Genomic DNA, 26,354 nt, shown 5'->3' on the forward strand with positions numbered 1-26,354 from the left:
TTCCTGAACAGGTTAATAACTCATTGGGACTGGAGATGTTTCTCTCTTTTCAATTTTTAGTGACTTTTAGGGGTAGCTCAGACAATCCAACTCATATCAGGAGAATTAGGGCAAAAAAAAGGAGGAGAAAAGGAGATTTAGGGGGAATTTTCTGGTTCTGCACCACTCCTGACAGGAGGGGAAGGACCTCAAGTTGTGCCAGGGGAGGTTTAGTTTGAATATTGGGGAAAATTTCTTGCATGAAAGAGTCGCTAAGCCCTGGCACAGGGCATTGGTGGAGTCACTTTGCAATTCTGGTACACACAGGTGGTCCTTTCATAAAAAAAACCCCAAGGTGGAGATCATAAAGTCTCTGAGATCCTCCTCAAAGTCACCATGATGTTAAAGGAAAGGCACTGCTTGTTTAATCCCTTAACAATCTACCTGGTGCCTCTGGCAAGTGCATAGGGCAGGGAGATGCAAGGTGGTGTCATGGAGGGTTGGGGAACAGCAAATTTCCTTTGGTTTGCTCCAAATGGACACTGGACTATTCCAAATTACCATTTGTGATGCCTTGTGCAGGCTGCCTAGAACAGGGGCTGGACAGAGCTAAAGAATAAAGCAGGGATTTATTCAAAGGATCTCCTCCATGGATGCACCTTGGGCAGCACCAGAGCCCAGCCAGGGCTGCACCCAAGATGAACCAAAATGGCCCCAAAATGCACGAGCGCTGCCGGGGTCTCTCCCTGGGATCAGTTCTGCTCCATTTGCACCTTGCAGTTCATTGTCCCATTCCAGCTTTAGCCCAGGCAGTCCCACCCTGCTTGTTTTTCTCTCTCCAGCCCACGGTGTTTGTGCTCTGGGGCTGAGATTTGGGTCATTTGTCCTTGGTGCCCAGCTGGAGCAGGAATTGTTTTGTCTCCCTGCTCTGTGCACAGAGCTCACCATGCCCTGATGTGGAGCTCAGACCCACACACTAAAGCAGCACAGAATCTGAAAATATAAAAGCTAAAACCTGAGGCATCAGCTGGGGACAGACCTTGAGTCTGGTGATGTCCAGGTTGTGGAGCAGGGTCTGGTCAGAAACCAAATTCTGCTGATTCAGAGAGAATCCTGCTGAGAGCTGTTGGTGACACACCCTGGGCACGTTCCTGTGTCTTTGGGAAGCCTCTGTAAGTCCTACAGCTAAAACTTTAATCCACCTTCAGAAGAGAGGGCAAAACAAGCACAGCGGGCACTGTCTTTTAAGAAGGGATGAGTTTTTCACAGAGCTGAACATTGGATGAAGTCCCTCAGCCAATGCATAGGACATTCAGGTAGTACCTTAAATCTTTTTTTCTCTTCAATCCTGAAATCAAATTATTGATTTTGACAGAATCACAGAATAGTTTCAGCTGTGAGGGACCTTAAAAATCATCTCATTCCACCCCCTGTGTGGGCACGGACACTTCCAGCTATCCTGAATTGCTCCAAGCCCTGTCCAGCCTGGCCTTGGACAATTCCTGGGGCATGAAACAAGATGATCTTTAAGCTCCCTTCCAACCCAAACCATTCTGGAATTCTGTGATTCTCTTCAAGCTCTGCTTTCAAAAATCCCAGCTAAAACTCTCTTTTGCTGCCCTGGTGGTGGTTTTGTGCCCTGAAAAGTGATTTAACACAGCATATCACTGTGTCTTCAGAGCCTTGGACTATGCAGCACCTTATCTGCTGTGTTTACTGCCAAAAATAAGCATATCTTGCAGTTCACTCCTGATATTTGCACAGAGCTGAAGTGGTTGTGGGGGAGCCTGCTGGGCTCTGTTGTAGCTCTTCGACCATTAGCAAAAATCAGTTTTAAATTTAAAACACTGTGATTGCCAATAAGAATTGGCATGGACCCCAAGGAGGTTGTTTTTAAAAACTAGGAATTTGACTTGTAAACATAGAAATGATGATGTTGAGCCTCTGAGATGTGATGGATTGGCTGCTCGGGTGATTTTTGCATGTAGTTTGTATTAATGAAGCAAAAAGGTGGGGAAATAAATATATACATATAGGTTATATATGGGTTATATATGTACATATAACTTCATATAACCTATATATATATATATACACACACATATTCAAGGTGAAGTGGCAGAGACACACTTAGGATTATCAACTTGCTGTTGATTTGCCATTGTAACAGCTCCTGCCTGGGAGATATTTATTTATTTATTTATAAATAAACCTACAATTGATCTGATGCCTTTGGGACAGAATTCCTGTCCAGTGTGCAATGCTGATAACTCAGCAGCCCCCCATTCCTGAGTGCCCACATGCCATTCAGCTGTGGGATGGACCCTTGAGGAGCACCTCTGGCCCACCCAAACCCCCATTTTTGGGGTTTTTTTGCCCTCCTGCTGTTGCTGGGCTGTGGCAGTGAGTCCCTACAACGCTGCCCTTTTGCCTGTGTGCCGCAGGAAATTTAATCTCCCCGGTAAATGACACCCAGAGCTATTTTGGAGCCGGGCTCTGGAGGCAAGGAGAAGCGCGTCAGCGATTTGACTGGAGGAGGAGAACCCGGAGAGGAGGGTCAGGGGGGTGGCACAGCCTGACCCCGGCCAGCAGAGTCACTGCAGGGGGACTCGGGGGCACCTTCTGCACCTCCCTGCCATTGCTGAGGTTTCTGTTTTATTTCCTGGAGGGGAAAGCGGGGGGGAACCCAAGCCAACATGGTCTCCCCACGTCCTCTGCTCCCCTCTTCCCTCTTCCCCCTCCTTTCATCGCAGTAGGAATCGGATTTTGCTTCCTCTGCCCGGAGCTTTGTCCTCCTCAGACTCAGACAAGACTCCAGGTAAGAAGGAAGCCTTCGGCTGAAGAGAGGTGGATTTGGGGATGCTGGAAGTCCAGCAGGATGTGGAGAAGGTCGTTGGTGGCTGAGGGAGGGTGAGGTGGTTGTTGTGCCATGCTGGAGGATGTTTTGCTGCTTTTGCTTCATGAAACTTTTTTGGGGATGGAGCTGAAGGTGCCAGTAGTAAATCCCTCCTTTTTCTCCGAACCAAATGTGGATTGTTCTGCTTAATTACTTCTGAGCAAAGATCAGCCTCCAGAGAGGGAAAGTGGAAAAAAATCAGCTTTAGAGCTGTAGACTCAACTTGATACGCTTTGTCCCCAAATCTGAGACACCACTGGGCATGGAGAGCCTGGAAAAACACATGGAGAGGTGGCAGAAAGGAGCATTTCAAAAAGCTTTATTTCCAGGGCATCATCTCAGTGCAGCTTTTCTCTTCAGCCAGGACATTTTTCCCCTCTGAGCTCCTCTCTGGTGTCAATACAGATTCACTCTGCAGCCCCCCACCCTCCTCCCATTTCTCCAAATGGTTCTGAGGGGAGATAGGGAGAGATGGAGCTGGACAGCTGAGGCTATTTTGGGCCCTACAGCTCAATGGGGTGGAGTGACTGTAATGACAATGACGTGCACTTGTTAAAATACAAGGGCTTAGGTCGTGCCTGATTGTCACCAAGGGAATTCTTTGTCCATATGGGAGCTGTGATCCTGCAACTCCCTCATGGAGGAAATCACGTGGCTAAAACAGGAGCATTTCTATCTTTGCAAGTCTGTTTTTTTAATGTGATTCTGCCACAGCTGCCTCTCTCCAGGCCTGTGTGTCAAGCAAAATGCAGTTTGGTGGAATTTGTGATGAAGTTTCTATGTTATCGTTGCTCCTTTTCTGTCTCCTGGGTTGGAAACCTCAGAATTTGTGTGTTTTCTCTCCATTTGTATCTTTTATTCTCAGCCCCACAGAACAGGAGTGAACATCACAATGCGCCCAGACCTCCCTGGTGCTTTGGCCTTTTGCTGTTGTCAGAGCAGCCTTGGGAGGCTCATAAGAATAGAAGGAAAAGTGGCTGCTGTGGAGTCGTGAGGGGCTGCTCTGTGCAGTTTGAGGCCTCTGGGAGTTTCAGGGGTGGTTTTGTGGCTCCATCAAGGGTGGGATGTGAAATGAAGCCCCCATGTTGCAGTAAAACCCAAGGAGGATGAAATCCTTTCCTTGCATGGAGCTTCTTGGAGGTGCTGGTGTGTTGGTGGAAAATGGTTTTGGCCAGGTGGTTGGAAGTGGGATGAGTTTTCTAAGATAGGCCTGTCTCTGTAGAGAGGAAAGATAAAAAGTGTTTTAACCATGTAAATCACCTAAGTGGCTTGAATCTGTTGTGGTTTCTGTGAAGTGTGTACTGCTAACGTGGCTGGGAGGTGTCTGACCCTCCTGCCCAGTGATGTTCACAAACCACGTGATTTATTCTTGCTCCTCATTGGAATTTTCTAAATGTTTGAAGCCTTGTTTGCTACCAACCATTGGGAACACCCAGGTTATTGATAAGGGACTAACGGGGAGATGAGGAGCTGCAGGTCCCTCTGAGGCACTTGGTGCATTTCAGCCCTACCCTGAAGGTTAGAATTGTACCTCGAGCTTCTCCTTTTCCCTGAAGGCTGCTCACCATGTTTAACACCATGTCAGCCTCTGGCCTGCCAGGAGCTTTCCCTCAACATCTCCCATGAGTTTTGGCTTAGGATGGAGGCAGGCTGTGAATGGGATGGAATGCAGACAAACCTTCTTGGGGTCTTTGTGGTCAGGATGACCCCAAGGTGTTAGAAAGTCTCTTTTTCCCAGCCTGGTGCTTGAAGGAGTCAGGATTCTTTAGCTCTGATTTTCAAGGTTGTTTATTCTGTTATCTATAACATTCTTTCTCTGACCAGCTGAGGTCTGTCTGGCAGGTCAGTCTGTGGCACACTGACCACCTTGGGGTGGTGTTATCTTTTTATACTAAAAACTACGTGTGCATTATTTACAATAATTTTCCAATACTTATCACCTATGTTAGACAGTCTGTCTCTACTCTAAACCAATCCAAAAGTGCCACCATCACTCAGAAGATGGAGGATAAGAAGAAGAAAGAAGGACAAGGCATGCCCAAATCCCTCCATCTTGGCTTCTGAACCCTCATTCTAAAAACCCCAAATTCTACTCTTCCACCTTGTGACAAACTAACTGTCATTCTACTTAAACTCTCATGGCTTGTAAATCCTCATATAAGGTTGGTAATGGTTTCCATGAGTTAAAATCAAAGGCACAAGGGTCTTTGGCTCCGTGTAGGGCCTCTGAGCCCCCTGGCAGGGGTTTGAGCCATGCAGGGCAGCCAGAGGGATGTCCTGGGTTCCAACAAAACCTTGCTCTGAGCCCAGTTAGGAGCTCCTTGCAAAAGGCTTCGTGTGCTGCAGGTTCTCTGTGTCCAACACCTCCAGTGATGGATCCCCCACAGAAACCTCCCCCGTCTGCCCACCCAGTGACCTTTGGACATGCCAAAATCGCTTCTCCCTCACTGCAGTGGAATTCAGAGTAGGCCAAGCTAAGCCCTGAGGCGCAGATACTGCTGGAAGGGGATGAATCCCGCCCGCCTGGATTAGAGCGCTGAGCCCCGATTTAGGGGTGTCATGGGCAGCAGCACTGGCTGTGCTGGTGTGCATTTCACCCCCAGAGCTCCCTGTCTGCTCTAATGGCTCTCAGGCACCCACCAGAGCCTGGCTGATGTCACCCAGCCTGCAGCTGACACCCAACACTCGTGCTATTCCAGAGTCGTCTGTGACGGTGTTCACAGGGGTCTGAGGATGAGGGAAGAGATGAGGATCTGACTCCGTGTTACAGAAGGCTTGATTTATTGTTTTATCATAAATATTACATTAAAACTACACTAAAAGAATAAAAGAAAAGGTTCTCATCAGAAGGCTAGCTAAGAATAAAAAAGAATGAATCAACAAAACTCTGTGGCTTGGACAGAGAGAGAGCCAGCTCTGCCGCGATTGGCCATTAATTCCAAATATCTACACGAGACCAATCCCAGATGCACCTGTTGCATTCTACAGCAGCAGATAATCAATGTTTACATTTTGTTCCTGAGGCTTCTCAGCTTCTCAAAAGGAAAAAATCCTAAGGAAGGATTTTTAATGAAAATATGTCTGCAACAGTTGTCCATTCCCTGGGAGGCTGCTGGAAGCCAGAGGGCGGCCAGGTTGTTGCTGTTTTCCCTCAGCAGGATTTTAAACATCAGAGGGAACCCAAACTTCCCATTTGACAACTCATGGACTTCCCTTCCCACCCACGGATTCCATTTCCTGATGTTTTTAGATGGAACAATACAAGCAGATAAGTCGTGTAAACTGTGGTAATAGCGGCCGATGCCTTGATTTTTATCTGGAGCTTTCATTTCAGGGAAGTTCTTTGAAAGCTCAGGGTTCAGAGACAGGAGGTTCCCTGTAAATCCTGCCTTTCCTGTCAGGAAAAGGAGTGAGAGAATTAGAATCTAGCATTGCAGAGGAAGTTCAGGAAACATAAACTCCAAAGGCAAGAAAAATACCTCAAATCAATGTATTTTTGACTAAAGAAAGGGTAAAAGAGAATTGAGGAAATGAGCAAATAGGGTTGTGACGGGCTTAATGTGGTGCTGAGAGAAATTCTGTGCTTCTGATCTGTGTTTGGACCTTGGTGATCCTTTAGGTTTAATTATGTCCCCAAAGTCTCTAATTTTGCTGCTCGTGGCCACCTTTTGTCTCAGGAATGTTTTATGGGATGGATTGCATCGTGCTTTTTGCTCTGAGTCCTGGTTGAAATGAATAGTGGATTTGTCTTTCCAAACAAGCTGTGGGTCTGCTGGTGGATAAAAGCAGCACTGAGAGAGAAAAGAAACCATGGGAAGGATTCCACTGATTGATGAATGGAAAAAGATATTTTCTTTTACAAATAAATTTTAAGTTTGCTGATAAATTAAATCAGACATGGAAAGATGAAAGAAAGAACGAAAGAAAGAAAGGACCAATGGAGAAGAAAAACCCCTAAATTCCATAAGAATTAAAAATAAAAGGGAGGATTATACATTAAAGCAAAATCTTTGGTACCAGGTAAGCCTGGTAAGCCTGAACCTCTCAAGTACCTCAGAAATGGGGAAAGAGAGAAGGGAAAGGTGGCTGGGAAATTGGGATAAAAAGGGAGGCTGCATCCTCCAAAAATTTGAGAGACCTTAGGGGAATGCCCCATGGCCTCTTCCTTTATTCAAGTAATGCCAAAAAGGTCTCCTCTGTCTCCTTTTCGGACATAAACCTCGGGTATTTGTAGATTAATTTTCCTACCATGGCGGACAGGATTCTCTTTCTAATCCTTGAATGGAAAGGCTTGGGCAGAGAATAACCCGTTCCCCCTGTCCTGTCTCACAGAAAGAGCTTCATCACAGGCTGCTCACAGCCTGGGGGACAGCTCACCATGGTGGGGACACCTCTGCCTTCTCAGAGGCTGTGGGAGGTGTCCAGGTGCAGATCAGCAGTGATGAAGAACGTGAAACCAACCCAACCCATCAGCCAGCACTGCAGAGTGAATCCAGGAGGTTGGGATGGAGCCAGGCTGGGAGAGCCTGGAGGAGAGAAGGGTCCAGGGAGAGCTCAGAGCCCCTGGCAGGGCCTGGAGGAGCTCCAGGAGAGCTGGAGAGGGACTGGGGACAAGGATGGAGGGACAGGATAAGGAGGAGGTTAGGTTGAATATTAGGAAGAAATTCCTCTCTGCCCCAGAGGGCAGGGTTGGGTTGAATATCGGGAAGAAATTCCTCCTCAGAGGGTGGTGAAGCCTTGTCACAGGTTTCCCAGAGAAGCTGTGGCTGTCCCTGGATCCCTGGAAGTGTCCAAGGCCAGGACAGAGCTTGGAGCACCCTGGGATGGTGGAAGATGTCCCTGCCCATGGCAGGGGTGGAACTGGATGGTTTACCATGGGTAGACCACGAGTCTCTAAGGTCCCTTCCAACCCAAAACATTCAGGAATTTGGTGGCACCACCATCAGAGTTTTCCACTTCTGAGTTCTCCATCAGGAGCTGGAACTCTCTGGTGGTTCCCACTGCAAGGCACTCACTCCCTGCCCATGGGAAGCAGACACTGGCAGTGGTGGCACAGGAGGTCTGGACCAGCTGCTTGTTGGCCCCAGGGCATTGATTTATTTATTTATCTGACAGCTCTGTGCAGTTCTGCCTCTTCCCCCAAACGCAAATCAGGGAAAATCCGAATGAATAAAGACATAAAGCAAAATTATAATTGCTGCCAGTTTGCCTTTGGCGTGCTCAGAAATGCCCAGGATGGGAATGTGATCTCTGCTGCAAATGATTCATCACAGAGGGATTACATGGGGAAATGTGACACTGGCAAATGCCTGAGATTTATTGGAAAGGGCATCTGCATTGACTAGCTTTATTCATGCTTTGTTGTTGGTCCTGTTGCTTCCAAGGGAGCTGCCCTGGCACTTGCAGAGAGTTACTATTTTTTAAATTTAAGTTTCAGAGTTACTGGGCTTTTTTTGAAGTTTGAATGAACCTGGAAATAATTGAGATCAGAGTAACTATTGAATAAGTTGATTGGCAGGCTGCACAGTAGAAATATGAAATCTTGTCCTTTTGGTGCTTTCCTAAATCTATTGATCATCCTAATCCAGCGTGATGGGTTTTATCCCATTTGAAATTATAAAATGTAATCTTGTTTAAATCATAAATGAAATCATAAAATGTAATCTTGTTTAAATTATAAAATGTTTATCTTGTTCAGTCTGTCTAATTTGTTAGATGTGTTAGATATACACACAGCCTCATCCTTGCTGCAGGTTAGGATTTCATGCCTCTCACTGCATTTCATGCTCTGCACACCCATAAAACAACTTTTCCCCCCTCTTTTTCAGATGGGGACTAAAGATAATAGAACTGGAGTGTCTATCTCATAATTATAAAAGCAAGCCAGCAGCAGAGCAAGGAATAAACCCTGTTTTTTCTTTCCATGCTAGAAAAATATCTAAAATAATGATGAGCACATACTGTTTTCACTGGTTCCTGTGTTTTTTCTCTGGCATCCTGGCCATTTAGAAAGGTGTAAAAACCTTATAGAGTGTGAAAGCACATGGTGAAAGCTGCTGGAGGTGTAGGTAAGAGCAGGGGATGTGGTTTTCACCCCACACTAGGAGGTCTGTGGACACAGGGGCTTGTACTGGATGGGAAGGATCATCTGCAAACACCAGATGGGTTTTTGGGAGCCATGGGAGATGGAGGCTGGACCTGGAGGCCACTTGGATGGATTTGCTGCACCAGTTTGGTTCAGGAGCAAAACCAACAGGCATGTGGTGTTTTTGACTGTTCCTGACTGGCTGGGTTTTTTTTTTTGGTGTTTGGTTTTTTGGGGTTTTTTTTGTTTTTTTTTTTTTTGTTTTTTTTTTTTTTTTTTTTGGCTGGTTTTTATTTTTTTGGCTGTTTTTTTTTTTGGCTGTTTTTTTTTTTTTTTGGTTTTTTTTTTTTTTTTTTTAATTTTGGCTGTTTTCTTATTTTGGCTGCTTTTTTTTTTTTTTTTTTGCTTGTTTTGCTTTTTGGCTGGTTTTTTTTTTTTTTTGCCTGTTTTTTTTTTTTGGTTGGTTATGGGTTTTTGGGCTGTTTTTTGGCTGTTTTCTGGCCATTCCTCCCGACTCTCTGTTTTTTGACTATTTTTGGCCGTTCCTGACTCTCACAGTTACCAGGGAGCATCTGGGGTGCGTTTGTTTAGGCACAGCTTAGCAGGGAGAGAAGGAGGCACTTTATGAAGTGAGCAGCATAAGAGCCAGGCTTTGGGAGCCCTCACCCTGCTCCTCCAGGCACAGAAAGGTGTGGAAGTGATGGAAATGGCACTCTGGTGGGCTGAGAGAAGCCCCTGGTTGCTGAGAGGTCCCTGGCAGCTCCTCTCGTGTCTCTGTGGCCCCCTCAGTGCTCCAGGCACTTGTCCATGTCATGCAGAGCCCAGTTTGATGGAGAAATGAAGCAACTTTAATTTTCTGCTCTTTTTGACACTGCAAAGCTGGAAATAAGTTAGTGATGTCTCTGTTGGACACAATAGGAACCCAGGAAGTTTGAGACGTGGCAGTGTCTTCTGAAGGTGAATCCAAGTGTTTTGATGGCTCAGTGCAGCCTGAAATTCAAATAATGGCTGGGAAATATTAGGACATGAGCTCTGAGTCTGTTTCGGTTGTTAACTCTCAGTTAATGCAGTGAAGGGTTCTGCTGGGCTCTCCAGAGCTGAGCTGAACCTCAGCATCCCTTTCTGAGCATTGAAATGGTCCTTCCCCAGATGAGCAGGAGACTCTGATTGTCAATCAATTGGCTTCAGTGGAAATTTCCACTGACTTCAGTGTACTTTGGCTGCAGCCCCAGGCTCCTGTCTGCCCCTGCTAACCCTCCATGCAGCTTCTCTGCTTGCAGCTGCACAAGCGTTTATGGAAAACACATTTCAAAGCTCAGCTGAGGGCAGGGAGTGGGCTTGTAAGAGGGTCCAGAGAATTCCAAACTAATTCACAGATTTCTAGACCAGTTTGAGACCAAGAGAAAAAGAGATCTGTGCATTGAAGGTGGCCACTTGACAGAAAGTCAGCTGGTCATAGCACTGATGACTGCAAGTCAATCATTCTTTACCATCTTAGCATGTGCTAAAAGTAAATTTTCCTTGCTGCTTTTTTTTCCCCCTCCCAGATTTAATGTTTGAAACCTGTTTCTTTATTTTCTAAAGATCTGTAGCAGAATAATGAAATTTGTTCAATACCAGGAAAAAAAAGCAACCAAAATTGAATTAGTTTAGAAAGGATTGATCTCATCTAAAAGGAAAAGTCTTTGATTGCTCCTTGTCATTTTGTGTGTTCTTTGGAGTGGGAGACACAGGGTAGGACAGGACATGGGGTGTATTTTCTGTTAAATGTAGAAAGGTTACATTTGGTTTTGCCTTAGATCTGTGACCCAGATGAAGTTTGAAGTTTGGCTCAGCAATAACTTTGGAATGATAATAATGCTCCCAAAATCATGGAATATCCTGAGCTGGAAGTGACCCACAAAGACCATTCAGGACAGCCCCAAGAATCCCACCCTGTGCCCGAGGCAGTTTTCCAAAAGTTTCTTGGGCTCTCATGGCAAACACCATTTTGTATTTTTGTGCCACCTCTTTTCCAATGTATGGATTTAATGGTAAGCTTGTATTTTTCAATCCACAGCAGCATAAATGGAATTAAATTTGTAATATGTTGGTACTTTTCATGCACTATTTGTCATTTACCTCAGCAAGTGCATTGTCATGTATACACTGTGCACATAATTATTTGCTAGCCCATCCCTGTCTTGGTATGAAGAAGTGGGAGGGGAGACAAGAAATTGGGAAAAGAAGTGATTTTTTCCCAAAGTCATGCAGCAAATTGATCCAACCCTCAGTCCCTGATGCCATCAGTGATTTGTGCATTAACAAAAATGGACTGACAGGAGCTGGAGGAGGATGGAGAAATGGTGATTTAAGAAATTAAAGCAGGGTTTTGGCCTGGTCCTATTGATTTCTGCTGGAGCTGGGGAGAGCACCTGCCATTGGGTGAGAGAGTGGGTGGATGTGTGGCCCGCAGGGAAGCCAAACTGCTGCAGGATTAAGAAGGATATTTCTGTCTCACTGACTGGGTTTAATTTCCTTTCTGAGTTACAGCACCCAGAGCCCTGGTCCTTGTGCTGTGTGCAGAACTTTGGAGGTGGAAAAGCAGGGATGTGCTCACCTGGAGCAGGACCATTCCCACGGTCAGGCAGGAGCTGCCAGGACAGAGGGGTCCGGCGTCATGAGGCCAAAGAGGTTAAACAGTGTGAGACATAGATACTCACTTTTCATAGTTCAGGAAGGTTTATTAAACCTTATCAAAAATACAACAGAAGAATGAATAAAGAAAAAAGGCTATGGCACTGGGAGCAAAAGATTTTCCCTGCCATTGCTCAGCCCCCTCACAATGGAGGTTTTCCCTTTTTAACCCTTTAATCCCTCCCAAAGTTCTGTCCATCAACCCCTTCTTTGCTGTCCAGTGGTGGAGATCTCCTCCTCAAATCCTGGTTGGAGCCCAGGTGTTCCATAGTGACAAGCCAGCCCTCCCAGATGTGCCAACTCCAGCTGTCCCTTGATAACCACACCGGGGGTACAACATAACTATAAATCTATAAGCTTTTCTTAATTTATATCCATGATAGTTGTCTATGAATTGTGAGAGTCAATCATTGCATTACTCATCTATCACAACAGCTTGAAGAGAAATGGTGCACTCAAATCTTCTTGGAAAACCTGGTCTTAGGGAGTGACAGTTCTACCCATGGCAAGGGATTGGAATGAGATGATCTTGAAGGTCCCCTCCAACCCCAACCAATTCTGAGATGGAGGCAGTATCTTGACGGGCAGACCCATCTCTCAGAATGTGGTGTCCAGTTTGGTCTTTGTGGCTGCAGAACCAGCCTATCTGTCACACAGCTTTAGTGCAGGTCACTTTCTGAGTGCCACAGAGGAAAGGCATCATCATTTTCCTTCTGTATGAACAGCCCAAAGAGTTTTGGGCTGTTTTGCACAAAGTTTGTTTTGCCCAGAGGCTCTGTGGGGAAGTGAGCTGCCTCATGCAGCAGTTTATAACCTCAAATGTAGGAAATCCTCAAAACCAATAATATTCCTTCTCACCCGTAATGAGAAGGGCATTGAAAATATGGGTGTCACAGACATATTTTCTGAAAAGTACCTTTGCTAAGATTTTTCTCCTGAGAAGCTGAGAGGCCTCAGAAAGGAAATGTAACCAATAATAATATTGTTTATATATTTTTAATAATTATCTGCTGCTGTGGAATGCAACACATGCATCTTTGATTGGTCTCCTGTGAATTGTTTCTACTTGATGACCAATCACAGGTCCAGCTGTGTCGGGACTCTGGTCAGTCACAAGATTTTATCATCATTCCTTTCTATTCTTTGCTAGACTTCTGATGAAATTCTTTCTTTTATTATTTTAGTATAGTTTTAGTATATAATTTTCTTTTAATGTAATATATATCATAAAATAATAAGTCAGCCTTCTGAAACATGGAGTCAAGATTCTCGTCCTGAAGATGAGGGAAACATCATCACACATGGGGGTTCCAGGTGACAAACGCTCTGATACCAGGGGATTGCAGTGATTTTTTTTTTTTAATTTTCTTTTTTTTTTGGGTGCACCCTCTGCCCTGCTCTCTGCTGACCCTTTTCTCTGTGCCCCTGCAGGAAGGAAGCCAGGATGGATTACAGCTCGCTCAGCGGGGTCCCGCGCTTCCTGACCCGGCCCAAGGCCTTCATGGTGTCTGTAGGGAAGGACGCCACGCTGAGCTGCCAGATTGTTGGAAACCCCATCCCAGTGGTGAGCTGGGAGAAGGATAAACTTCCAGTGCAGTCTGGGGGAAGGTTTAAAACCACAGAGGATGGGGATTTGTACCGGCTAACCATCTACGACCTGAGCCTGGAGGACAGCGGCCAGTACATCTGCCGGGCCAAGAACACCATCGGGGAGGCCTTTGCTGCTGTCAGCATCAAGGTGGGAGAGGAGACCACGGTCACAGAGTCGGCTCCTTACTTCATCCAGAAACCTACCAACATCAAAGTAACCCTGGGAGAAGACGTCATGTTCAAATGCAAAGTCCAGGGCAGCCCTCCCCTCTCGGTGAACTGGGAGAAGGATGGGCGATACCTGAGGAACAAAGCGGACGCTGGGCGCTTCCAGATCGAGTCTGCTGGTGAGTCCAACGCTCTCACCATCCAGTGTGCCCAGCTGGGGGACAGTGGCACCTACACGTGCCGGGCAGAGAACCTCATCGGCTCCGCCAGTGCCTCGGCCGCGCTGGTGGTTGAAACGCGCGGCTCCTCCAACCCCGACGGTGGCGGCAAGACGGCCTCCTTGCTGTCCCACCTGCAGAAGAGGCGGGAGGAGATCAGGAAGATGGACATCTCCCACAGCACTCTGGACTCGGCCTACTCGGCCGTGGAGGGGCTGTCCAGCCTGGGCTACGGCCTGTCCCGGGACTACGAGCGGGCGGCGGGCCTGGCCAAGGGCGCGCGCAACGCCGCGCTCGGGGCCCTGACACGCACCTGCAGCGTGACCGAGGGCAAGCACGCTAAGCTCAGCTGCTACGTGACAGGAGAGCCTAAGCCCGTGATTGTGTGGAAGAAGGACAACGAGGTCATTACAGAAGGCCGGAGGCATGTTATCTATGAGGATGACCAGGAGAACTTTGTACTGAAGATCCTTTTCTGCAAGCAGACGGACAACGGGCTGTACACCTGCACGGCCTCCAACCTGGCAGGGCAGACCTACAGCTCTGTGCTGGTCACTGTCAAAGGTGGGTGGGTGTTGTCACCAGGGTGGGTGTGTCTGCAAGGATACACCTTTGGATTGGGGTGGGTGGTTTGGTTTGAACAAAACCTCAGCCTGCCAAACTGCTGCAGGGGAGGGTGTTAGATGCGTCAGACTTGTGTTGTGTGTGATTCCAAACAAAGGAATCCTGGACCTGGGATGTTTTCTAGGAGCATTCAAGAGGACATTGAACAAAACATCTGCCTCCAAACTGCTGTGTGGGAGGGTGTTAGATGTGTCACACTTTGGTTGCCATTCTGAAGAACTAGGACTGACCTTCACAAGTGTGGAGTCACCCTCTGAAGGCAAGTTCTTCACCTCTGACTATGGCAAACAAAGGCATCCTGGACCTGGGAGGTTTTCTAGGAGTGTTCAAGGAGAACAGAGTATCCAAAAACCCCAGCTGGGAAGGGCTGAATAAAGCTCTGCTGATGGAAAGGGCTTGGGCACTTGAGTAGATGACCTGGGGACAGAGTCCCATTGCTGGTGGTTCTTAGGAAGGGCAGTAAAGAGGCGCCAGGTAGAGATGGATGAGGCAGAACTGGATGTGATGCCTCAGGTTTTAGCTTTTATATCTTTCAAATTCTGTGCTGCTTTAGTGTATGGGTCTGGACTTCATATCAGGGGATGGTGAGCTCTGTGCACAGAGTAGGGAGACAAAACAATTCCTGCTCCAGCTGGGCACCAAGGACAAATGATCCAAATCTCAGCCCAAGAACACAAACACCGTGGGCTGGAGAGAAAAACAAAAAAGAGGAGACTTCATGGGCTAAAGCTGGAATTGGACAATTAGCTCCAATATGCAAATGGAGCAGAACTGATAAAAGTGTTAGACCCTGTGACTGGTTGTCCATTTAGTAACCACTTTAAGTTCCCCTGGGGTGCAGCCCTGGCTGGGCTCTTGTGCTGCCCAAGGTGGATCTGTTGAAGTCTCCTAATAATCCCTACTTTATTCCTTAGCTCCATCCAGTCTCTGTTCTAGGTCAGCCCTCGCAAGGCATCCGCTGGTTGTGGGGCAGCTGGGGTGCACCAGGTCCCTAAGGCTCTTGTCAGTCCTGGTTTCACAGTGATGTAAGAGATCCTTTTCTATGCTCTAGGTCAGTGACTGCCAATGCCCTGTCTCACCCTCCAGGCTTTAGTCACATCTGGGTTTGTGATCACCATGGGGTTTACTCAGACATGCCATTTGTAGTAGTGGAAACCCCTCCCTACAAGATGAGCATGTCAGGCTGCCTCAGATCCCCTGGGGGACCTACTCCAACTCTAATTACAGTCCAGCTCAGTTTTCCTGTACAGTGACCGACCAGCAGCCTGGATCTTGCCAGGCTCTTCAGCCTTTTCCCAGCTTGGGTTGCTGGATAGTTTGTGCTCCTTGAATCCTAGAAAACCTCCCAGGCCCAGGATGCCTTTGTTTGCCATAGTCAGTGGTGAAGAACTTGCCTTCAGAGGGTCACTCCACACTTGTGCAGGTCAGCCCTAGTTCTTCAGAATGGCAACCAAAGTGTGACACACAGTTTTTATAGAATCCCAGAATGGTTTGGATTGCAAGAGATCTTAAAAATCATCTCATTCCAACCTCCTGCCATGGGCAGGGACACCTTCCACCAAACCAGGTTCCTCCAACCCCATCCAACCTGGCCTTGAACAATCCAGAAAGCTCTAAATTTTCCAGCTGCTCTCCCATTTGGCATGGGGACAGCAGTTTGGAATGCGGGTAGCACCTGTAAATGAGCTGTCAGAGACAAAAGATTTTGCCACTCAAGTGGTAAAACTCAAAGATTTTTCATTGGCAGCAAAATAATTAGAAACACAATTAAGTAGGAATTATCTGTGTTTCATACTCATCTTTAAGCCTCTCACAGGTGTTATTTGATTTTCTGTTTTCCCTTTTTTGGAAAGTGGCTCAGTCCCTGTGCCCATCAGTGACACCTGATCCGTGGAACTCACTGGCACTTGTCCCACCCCTTGCTGTCCCTTGGAGGTGCTGAGTGGCGTGGGGAAGGGCATTTGTCCTGTTCTATAAAGCTGGGATTACCTCATGAGCTGGGGCTCAGAGCTGGGGATCAATCCTGGCCCTCACCCTGGTGGAGGATCACTTTGAGGATGGATCAAACTCATTTCCCTGCACAACACCTTGCAAAAACAAACCTCCCCTCCTCTGCCTGTTTTTATTATAAAAATTATATAAAATATTAAAAAAATTATAAAAATTATAAAAATATTGTATAAAAACCCTCTGTTTTTATCCTATTGCTCTCATGGCTGCAACCTGTTCCAAAGGAGGTGAGGAAAGCCAGGGAAGCAGCCAGTCTGGGAGCAAGCACCATGGGAAAGGGTTATTGATCCCTGTCCGTTGTCCAGAGCTGCCTGTGAGTCAGGAGGCTGAAGTGGAAATGTTTATGGATTGTTTATTTTTCATGCTGTGCCACGTTTGGCTCCCTGTCCAGGCCAAGGGTGCCATGGAAAATCTACGTGTGTTGGTTATAATTAGGCCCTGATAAATGACTCTCCTTTGTGTCACCAGAAGTTCTTCTCAGCCCTCCCAAGACAAGTCAGAGTGATGCAGCAGATGAAAAAAGCTTTTAATTCTGTGGAGATTTCAATTCTGTTGTTTTGTGTGATGCCATTGGTTCATCTGCTGTCAGGCTTAGGGAGGGAGATCATGTTGCCCTGCAAACTTCTCTTTGCTCAGCTGTGTAGGAGAGGGTGAATTCTCCAAGCAGCCATCATTGGATCAGAATGGTTTGGGCTGGGAGGGACCTCAAGGGACATCTGGTTCCAACACTCTTCTATGGGCAGGGATGGCACTCACTAGGTCAGGTTGCTGAGGGCCCTGTTCAAACTGTCCTTGAACACTTCCAGGGATGGGACATCCATAGAAAACCTCCTATGTTCTGTCAGTCTACATCCTAGGAACTTAGGGACCCAGCAACCCAACATTTGTGAACTCTTTGCTGAGCCTGTGCCTTAAAGATCACTGAGCTGGAGGAAAAAAAAAATAATTTTTCGAGCTGTTCCTAAATGAGATTTAGTGAATCAGACTTAAACAAAGAAAGGCTACAGGGCAGAGAATCACTCTCCAAAACAAGGGAAACTGGAGCTTGATTAGATTCAGAAATGTGCCTGGAACAGAGATAAAATCACAATCCATACACTGAGATGTGAGCTGTAAAAGGATTTGGGAGAATTGTCCCAATTGTCCCAATTGAATTGCCCAAGAATAAACCTTTAACAAATCAAGGCGTGGGGAGGATGGGAGGAACATAAATAACCAGCCTGGGTTTGCTGAAGGCTTTGGAGATTTCCCTGGGCCATGTGTAAAGTTGGTGAGACCAGAATTCAGGTCTCCACCCTGGGCCAAGCTGTGTTCGCTGGAGTCCCTGAATAAGGTAACCAGATACTGGGTGAGAAGGTTAAAGGTTGCAAGCCAAACAGGATGGGGATGGGAAAAACACCCTGGTGCTGAGGCAACCTCTGAGGCAAAATCTCCCTCTGATCAGATGGGATTTTGGAATGTCACTGTCATGGCAGTCACATTGGAGGTCTTGAAAGAGAATTGCAACTTGACAAATGAGGAGGTAGAAAGGAAATTGGGAAAACACAGTAATTAGGAAGATCAAAGGCTGAAGATGGTGGAAGCTTTTCAATCCACATTTAGCCAGCTTTTACTGGGAGGTTTTTCCATATTCTTACCTTTCTTGGCTCATTTTCATTAGGCAGAGGGTAAACTTGCCTCTGGAATAATAAATGTGAGAATTCCAGCAATAAGAAAGGGGAAATGTAGGCAAGTGAAAAAGGGAGGTTTAGAGGGCAGATGTGCCTTGATAAGGTTAAGAAAACATTGGGTTTCTTTGCAGGCTGCACCTATTCTTAGCAAAATATGTGTTAGCAGGACTTGCCTTTTAAAAATAACATCCTCTCATTGCCAGTTTGCTTGCTGTGGACCAAACAGAAAATCCTATGACAGACTGGAGAAATATCTCCTCAGGATAGGCAGCAAAATGAGTCTCTGATCCAAGTTCTTGCAGTTTCCTGCTAATTCCATGAGCTGCTTTTGCTCTGTGCTCCCTCAGTGTTTTGCAGTGCTGTGCCTTTCACGTTTTTCCTAGTGGGCAGGTTTTGGCAGCTCTGTTATTTTCTGTTTTATTTGCACCTCTCTGACCTGGGTGCAAATAAAACAGAAAATGGTGGTGCTGGTTATGGGCCAGATGGTTTGGGTTACCTGCTCTCAGGACACCTCTGGTCCTTCTGTAGTCCCCTGACCCAAATCAACCTGACCAGGCACATTCTAGACCTTGTAAAGAGCACGGAGGGATGCTCAGGAGGAGGAGGAGGAGGCTGGTGGGTTTTGGAACCACTCTGACATCTCCAAAAGCCCTGTGCTGGGTTCATCCCAGGCCTCAGTTCAGTTTATCAGCTGCTGTTGCTCCAAAGCTCCATTCAGAGGGAGATAAGACGTGTGTGCAGGATGAAAGCAGAGTTGTTTTCAGAGGATATCTGTGACTCCAAGCTGCCAAAGATAGCCTTGCCCTGCCTTTGCCTGGCTGGGAGAGCACTGCTGTTCCTGCAGCATGCTCCTAAGAGTCAACCAACCCTGCTGTGCTTGAGCTTTTTCCTGGAATAGCTTTTTTTTTTTTTTTTTTTCACTTTAGGTACTGCTTAGTGACTGTAAAGGGAGAGGGGTTAATGATATGGCAGCTGCTCCAATATGGGAATACACTTGTGTGCCTCTCAGGTGCAGCTTGTGTTTCTTTTTGGCCCTTGTGCAGCTCTGAGTGCTCCCAGTGGCAGCTCCAGCCTCCCTCCTGCCAGAGGGCTGCATCCCCCTGACCAAAGCTTGGCCTCACAGAATCCCAGAATGTTTGGGAAGAGACATTACACTTCATCTTCTTCCACTCCTGCTATGGCAGGGGGACATTCCACTATCCCGGTTTGCTCCAAGCCTGGCCTTGGACACTTCCAGGGATCCAGGGGCAGCCACAGCTTCTCAGGGCACCCTGTGCCAGGGCCTCCCCACCCTCAGAATAAAGAATATCATCATAATATCTTATTTAACCCTGAAAAAAAAATCAGGAAAAAAAGAAAAAAAGGCTAATCACCATCTGGAGTGTGGGCAGAGCAGATCTGTGACGGTGTTCACAGGGGTCCAAGGATGAGGGAAGAGATGAGGATCTGACTCCATGTTTCAGAAGGCTGATTTATTATTTTATGATATATATTACATTAAAACTATACTAAAAGAATAGAAGAAAGGATTTCATCAGAAGGCTGGCTAAAAATAGGAAGGAATGATAACAAAGGTTTGTGGCTCAGCTCTCTGTCTGAGCCAGCTGGCTGTGATTGGCCATTAATTAGAAACAACCACATGAGACCAATCCCAGATGCACCTGTTGCATTCCACAGCAGCAGATAATCAATGTTTACAGTTTGTTCCTGAGGTCTCTCAGCTTCTCAGGAGGAAACACCCTAAGGAAAGGATTTTCCATAAAAGATGTCTGCGACAGAGATCTGTGTAACCATAGCTGAAGGCTTTTTAAGGCAAGGCTTTTACTTGCCTTAAACCGAGGTGTATTTAGGCATAATATTAAAAAAAAAATTCCAAGTTAACACGGTTAGTGTCACCTTCCTGTTCCTGGACATAGTATATGGGTTCCCAGTCAGGTTTTACCCTCAGGATAGCAAAGGTAGTCCATGGCACTGCTCCCTTCAGGTGTCCTGTCAAGACTTTAGAGTCTGGTACCTCATTTAAACTGAAGGAGGGGAGGTTTATATCAGATATTAGGAAGAAATTCTTTAATGTGAGGGTGGTGAGGCAGGATGGAGTCACAAAAAACCAGCTGGGAGCTGGCGCAGCCAATACTGGAAGGTAAAGGGATGATTTCTCATCATCCAGGCATGATCTCTCGCAAAGCATGAGCAGTGTTCCAGCACTGGCTGATCCAGTGTGAGACATGACTGTGGCACCAGGCCCTGGCCCCAGCTGTGCTCTTCAGTCCAGCTCCCCTTTTCCCACTTCAGGCCTGGGGTATCAGGGTGATGTCACAGCGCAGCTGTCGCTGGAATTCGACATTGTTCAGCTCATGAAGTGACTTCCCTCACTGTCGTGCAGCTGCTTGGTGGCTTTGATCTATGCTTGGGTTGGGCCCTCAGCCAGAGCACTGCAGCCCCACTGCTGGAGGAGGGCTCAGGCAATTGGGAGACTGGGGCTCATTCTCTATTTCTTTTATTTTTGTGGGCAAAAGCTGCTGTCGAGCCTTTGGGGCTGGTGGAGAGAACGGAAAACTCATTTTGTGCACATCTGATTGTGCACAGCCACCTCACAGCTCTCTGTGCCCTTTCAGCTCACTTCTGCTGTAAGACCCTTAAAACATTGGCTCTTGCAGCAGCTCAGCTGCTCACTCCCACCTGGAATTACTGCCCTGTGCTGTGTCCCATGACCAGCTTGTTTGTCATTAAACAGACGCATTTTATGAAAAATCCTTTCCTTAGGATTTTTTCTCCTGAGAAGCTGGGAGGCCTCAGGAACAAAATGTAAATGTTGATTATCTGCTGCTGTGGAATGCAACAGGTGCATCTGTGATTGGGCTCATGTGGTTGTTTCTAATTAATGGCCAATCACAGTCAGCTGGCTCAGACTCTTTGAGAGAAAAGCCTTTGTTATTCATTCCTTCTTTTTCTATTCTTAGCCAGCCTTCTGATGAAATCCTGTCTTCTATTCCTTTAGTTTAGTTTTAATGTAATGTATATCATAAAATAACAAATCAGCCTTCTGAAACATGGAGTCAGATCCTCATCTCTTCCCTCATCCTAAGACCCCTGTGAACACCGTCACAATTGAACCAATTCTGGAAGGATTCATTTTGAGGCCTTTTACTCCAACATGGCCTTGACCAGGGATGGGGCAGCCACCGCTCTGTTACTATGATATTTTATGAAAAATCTCTTTCCTAAGATTATTTTTTCTCTTAAAAAGCTGAGAAGCTCCAACTTCTTTATGTTTTGCTGCTTTAAAATATAATTTAGAAAATTATTTACTCAACAGGTAAATAGTTTTAATTTAATGTCTAATCACAGCCAGCTGTGTCAGACTCTCTGAGTCTGTCGCAAGTTTTTATCATCGTTCTTGCCTAACCTTCTAATGTCTCCTTTCTCTTTCTTTAGTATAATTTCATATAATATGATTTCATATAATATAGTATAATTTCATATAGTATAGTATAATACAGTATGATTTCATACAGTATAATTTTGTGTCGTATAATTTCGTATAGTATAGTATAATATAATTTCATATAGTATAGCACACCACACCCATAATATAGAAGATGGTATAATATAATATAATTAATGTAATATAATGTAATATAATGTAATATAATGTAATATAATGTAATATGGTATAATATAATACGGTATAATATAATAGTCAGCCTTCTGAAAAGTTAGGGTCAATTCTCATCTCTCACCTCATCCTAAAACCCACAACACAGCTCTTCTGGGCAATGTATTTTAGGGCCTCACCACCCTCAAAGAGAATTTCTTCCTAAATTCCCATCTCTCATTCTCCTTCCTCTTTTTTCCCCCTCTTAAGAACCCACCATACCCTTCAAGGCAAAGCTGAAGGACCTGGAGGTGCGGGAGAAGGAATCTGCCACGTTCCAGTGCGAAGTGCCTGTGGCTGGGACAGAGACAGCCTGGTTCAAGGAGGAGACCAAGCTGCAGCAGAGCAAGAAGTACAACATCGAGGAGGAGGGCACCTACCGCCGCCTCACCGTGCAGAACGTCACCACGGACGATGATGCTGTTTACATCTGCGAGATGAAGGAAGGGAGCAGGACCATTGCAGAGCTCTCTGTCCAAGGTAAGTGAAATAGGAGCCTCCTCCAGCCCGGTCTCATCGGCTCTTGGAGGTCTGTTTCACACCCAAGATAGCGCAGGTACCGTAGAAGGCATAAAATCAACAGGATGGCTTCTGTGGCAGTGTTGGAAACAAAAAGGTTTAATAAAAGGCAAGATAACAAAACTCTTTACAGAGGATAAACTGAGCCAGGTGCAAGAGTTACTTGCTCCTGGTAAAATATCTCACAAAAGCCATTCATTTCTTCGTTCTCTTCTTTTTCTAGTAAATTGCTCAGGTGGAACTTTTTGGCTCCTGTCCAATGATCTATCCTTAAGTTTGAGGTGAAGTCCCTCAGGTCCTATGAGGGGTCTTTTTACCTAATTGAGGAGAGAAACTTTTGGGCTTATTTCCTTTTTAAGGGGACAAAGGATAGTTTTGTCACTCCATCCATGGGAGGGCACATTGCTCTAGGTAAGAACAGCTCTTGGTGTTTCAGATTGGCCAAAAGTGTGGGATTCACACGTGGAACTCTGGGTTTGACCTTGAGAGCAGGATTTACCATGTCCATGTGGGCACTGAAGGGGAGCAGAGTCCCTTGTGGTGTGAAGATGTGGTCAGTGGGTCCCTGGGGCTCCTGGCAGGGTGTCTCTGGACACAGGGCCACACAGCAGGGACACGCTGTGTTGCACAAGATGTCACCCAGTGGGAACCCATGCTGGAAGAAGCTGCCTCCAGCTGTGGCCTGGCCCTTCTCTTTGATGCTTTGGAGTAGCTTCCTGAAGCAGAGGCTAGGCAAGGTTAGGAGGATAAAAGTGGGTATTTATTAAAGGCCTTCAAAGGTTCACCTGGGGCAGTCAGAAACCTCTGAGAGGGGCTACACCCAGGATGATGATGGTCATGAGTTTTTCATGCAGTTATAAATTTGGTCTGCTTACATACCAGGGGTTAATCCTCCAATTACAGCTTCAGGTAATGAAGTAATTTACTCCAAATTTTCATCCTCCAATTCCCAGAATGACCAGGTTGGAAGAGACCTTCAAGACCATCGAAGTCCAACCCAGCCTCAAAACTTCAACTCAACCCTGGCACCCAGTGCCACATCCAGGCTTTGTTAAACACACCCAGGGATGGGGACTGCACCACCTCCCCGGGCAGCCATTCCAGAACTTTATCACTCTTTCTGTGAAAAACTTTTTCCTGATAACCAGCCTAAACTTCCCTTGACACAGCTTCAGGGGAATTCACGGTTTACATCTCTCAGGGCCTGAGACAGTTAGGTGTCCCTGAGTTTCAGGCCTAGAGAGGAATCGTTTTGTCTGAATAAATGGGAGAACAGCAGCTGATAGGCCATGGAGTTTTTAGAGTTATATACTAAAGCAGTACAGGATCTGAAAAATATAAAAGCTGAATCCTAAGGCATCACCTTAACATGACCCCAAGCATCAGATGTGTCCCCTGTCACACCCATCTTGCCCAGTGAATAGAGGGGTCACTCTTGTCCAGTAATGATGCTGACCACAATGGAAAGGGAGTTTAGCTGTGGTTTGTGGCCAGATGTGTGGTGTAGGCTGCAGTCAGTACCACCATGGTTTAGATTGGAAAACACAGCTCCAGGTCCCTGGCAGCTGGAGCTGCTCTCTGGAGTTTAGGAAGGGGACAAAGGAAGTCTTGGGACTCTAGCTGCTCAGAGTGACCCTGAGATGTGTCAGAAAGTCTCTTTTCCCAGCCTGGTGCTTGAAGAAGGAGACAGAGCTTGTCATTACTTGGTCTTAAGGTTGTTTATTGTGTCTTATCTGTAAAATTCTTTCTCCTGTCCTGCCGAGGTCCATCCAGCAGGACAGTTCCAGGCACTCTGCCTGCCCCCGGGGGGGGATGTTATGTTTTTATACTAAAAACTACGTGTACAATGTTTACCATTACTTGCCAATACCTATCACCTATGTTAGACAGTGAGCTTCTACTCTAAACCAATCTAAAAGTGCCAACATCACCCAGAAGATGGAGGCCAAGAAGAAGGAGAAAGGCTGGACATGCACAGATTCCTCCATATTTCCTCCTGAACCTCCATTCTAAAAACCCCAAAAATCTAATTTTCACCCCGTGATAAATTCACTGTCATTCTACTTAAACTGTTGTGGCTTGCAGATCCTCATGTAACATTGGTAATTTGCTCCATTGGTCATAATCATACCACAGGAGTCTTGGTCTCTGTGCCAGGGTCTCTGAGCCCCCTGGCAGGGGCCTGGGCTGCTCAGGACAGCCAGAGGGATGTCCTGAATTCTGACAGGAAAGGACAAAGGATGGCCAAGTCCAGGTGTCCTGAGTCTGGTGGTTCAGGCTGGAGTGGGAGTAGGTGTAGTTGGGTATGGTGTGGGTGTCTGTCAGTGAGCAGACACAAACCCCAGAGCTGCAGGCACTGGAGACTGCCACAGCTACAGGATTCATCTTGTCCTGACTCATTTGAAGCCTGAGTATACTCCCAGTGAAACCAGAAGGAGTTCTTCATACACAAAAGCTGGGTGATGTGCATCCTCATGAAAATTCCTTTTTGTACCACCAGTAAAGAGCTGAGAGTGCACAGAGGTGGATGCAGTAGGGAAAATTTAGCCCAGAGATACGGGAGAGCTCAGACTGACATCTTTTTGTTGCACCTTCTGTTAGGTCTGGACCAGCCCACCCCTGTGTGTTTGCTCCCAGCGGGACAGCTGGTATTTTTTCACTTGTTTGTGCTGTAATGGCATGTTCCATCCAAGAGAGAGTGACTGAGCCAGGTGGAGCTTTCTGCAGGGAGAGGAGGCAGAGCCATCCTTGTGCCTGCCCTGGAGGGGATTGGAGAGAGCAAGGTGGGGTTGGGACAGTGTGAGAGCTGGGCCAGAGGTGAAGAGCCGTGGGATGAGCACAGTGCTGAGGGCAGAGAGGTCAAGGAGGAGGATAAGCAGAGAATCAAGCTTGAATCTTGTGGTGAAACCTGTTACTTTATCAGGGAATTCAGCATTGCTGTCCATTAAACAGCTCTGGCTGATCTGCCTGGGCAAAGCCTCTTTCACCTCTCAGGGACTGCTCTGGAGTTGGAGCCAGTCACTGTTGGTCGTTTGGGGTGGTCTCCTTGTGGTTTGTCCAATCTTTTGTGTGAATATTCACATCTTACAGCTTTGGGGTTGTCCCAGTAAGTGATGATAATCACAGTCACTTGGAAAGGACATAAATTCATTTAATGTGAATTTCTGTGTTGACACTAAGACGAAACCTGAGATTTTTCAGCGTCTTTCTCAATAATTTGGGTAACATCTGTGTCTGCCATGTTGATTATGTGATTTACTTTGATGGAGGTGAAATCCTAAAGGCAGAGGAGAGACCTGTCTGGCTTAAGACTGACCTACTTCAGCAAAGTTTTAATTTGAATTTCCAGCATATATGGACAATGAAAGCTGTCAAATCTGTTCTCTTGCAAGGCCATATATATTTTGTGTTTACCCAACATCTGGCTTTGCTTGGTAAAGAAACCTGAGTGACTGCAGTCAAATAAGATTTGCTTTTCTCTCTTTGAAGGCCAAAATGAGTCCTTGGGGTCATCTGTTCTGTGTGATTCAGAGCCTTGGAATTTATTTTCAGGTGTCTGCATGGTGTCTACAATATTTTGACTGGGTGTGGGCTAGTCCTGTTTCAGTCTGGACGGTCCAAAGCGTTTAATATCTGCTGTTTGCTGACCGTGATTATTTTGTTATCTGAAGGGAACATCATTAAAAAACTGCCACGGAAAACTGCTGTCTTCATCAAGGACACAGCCACCTTCTGCGTGGAGCTGGACAACGACTGCCAGAACGTCAGGTGGCTGAAGAACAGAGAGGAAGTGAAGCCCAGCGACCGCATCTCCATCACCTGCTCTGGCAAACAGCACACCATGACCATCCGGGAGTGCAAGGTGGAGGATGCTGGGGAGATTGCCTTCCTGGCTGATGAAAGCAGGACTTCCACCCAGTTCACTGTGACCAGTAAGCTTCTCTTTTGTTTGGCCTTGGCGTTGTGTCTTCCCATGGCACCGTTGCTGTTTTGAGTGCCACCATGGTAATTTTGGTGTCCAAAACCAGCTGAAGGTTTGATGTCTGCCACAAAAAGGCCATCAGCCTGTCTGTGGGTGTTGTGAGATGTTTGGAGGGATCCAAACAGGACTTTCACCCAGTTCACTGTGACCAGTGAGCTTCTCTTTTGTTTAGCCTTGGTGTTGTGTCTTCCCATTGCACCGTTGTTGTTTCGAGTGCCATTGTGGTAATTTTGGTGTCCAAAACCAGCTGAAGGTTTGATGTCTGCCACAAAAAGCCAACAT

At 46.4% G+C, this 26,354-nt stretch overlaps 1 protein-coding gene across 1 annotated transcript in view; it reads left to right on the forward strand.

Annotated features, from left to right (window-relative positions):
• The first annotated feature begins 13,080 nt into the window (after window positions 1-13,080).
• OBSCN (obscurin, cytoskeletal calmodulin and titin-interacting RhoGEF) overlaps window positions 13,081-26,354 on the forward strand; it is a 150,824-nt gene continuing 137,550 nt past the window's right edge. The window contains exons 1-3 of the mRNA XM_058024149.1: window positions 13,081-14,176; window positions 21,782-22,051; window positions 25,762-26,022. Of these exons, the coding sequence (XP_057880132.1) occupies window positions 13,081-14,176; window positions 21,782-22,051; window positions 25,762-26,022 (1,627 nt within the window). The remainder of the gene's footprint in view (window positions 14,177-21,781; window positions 22,052-25,761; window positions 26,023-26,354) is intronic.

The sequence above is a fragment of the Melospiza georgiana genome, chromosome 1 (genome assembly GCF_028018845.1).
Source record: "Melospiza georgiana isolate bMelGeo1 chromosome 1, bMelGeo1.pri, whole genome shotgun sequence".
Taxonomy (NCBI): Eukaryota; Metazoa; Chordata; class Aves; order Passeriformes; family Passerellidae; genus Melospiza; species Melospiza georgiana.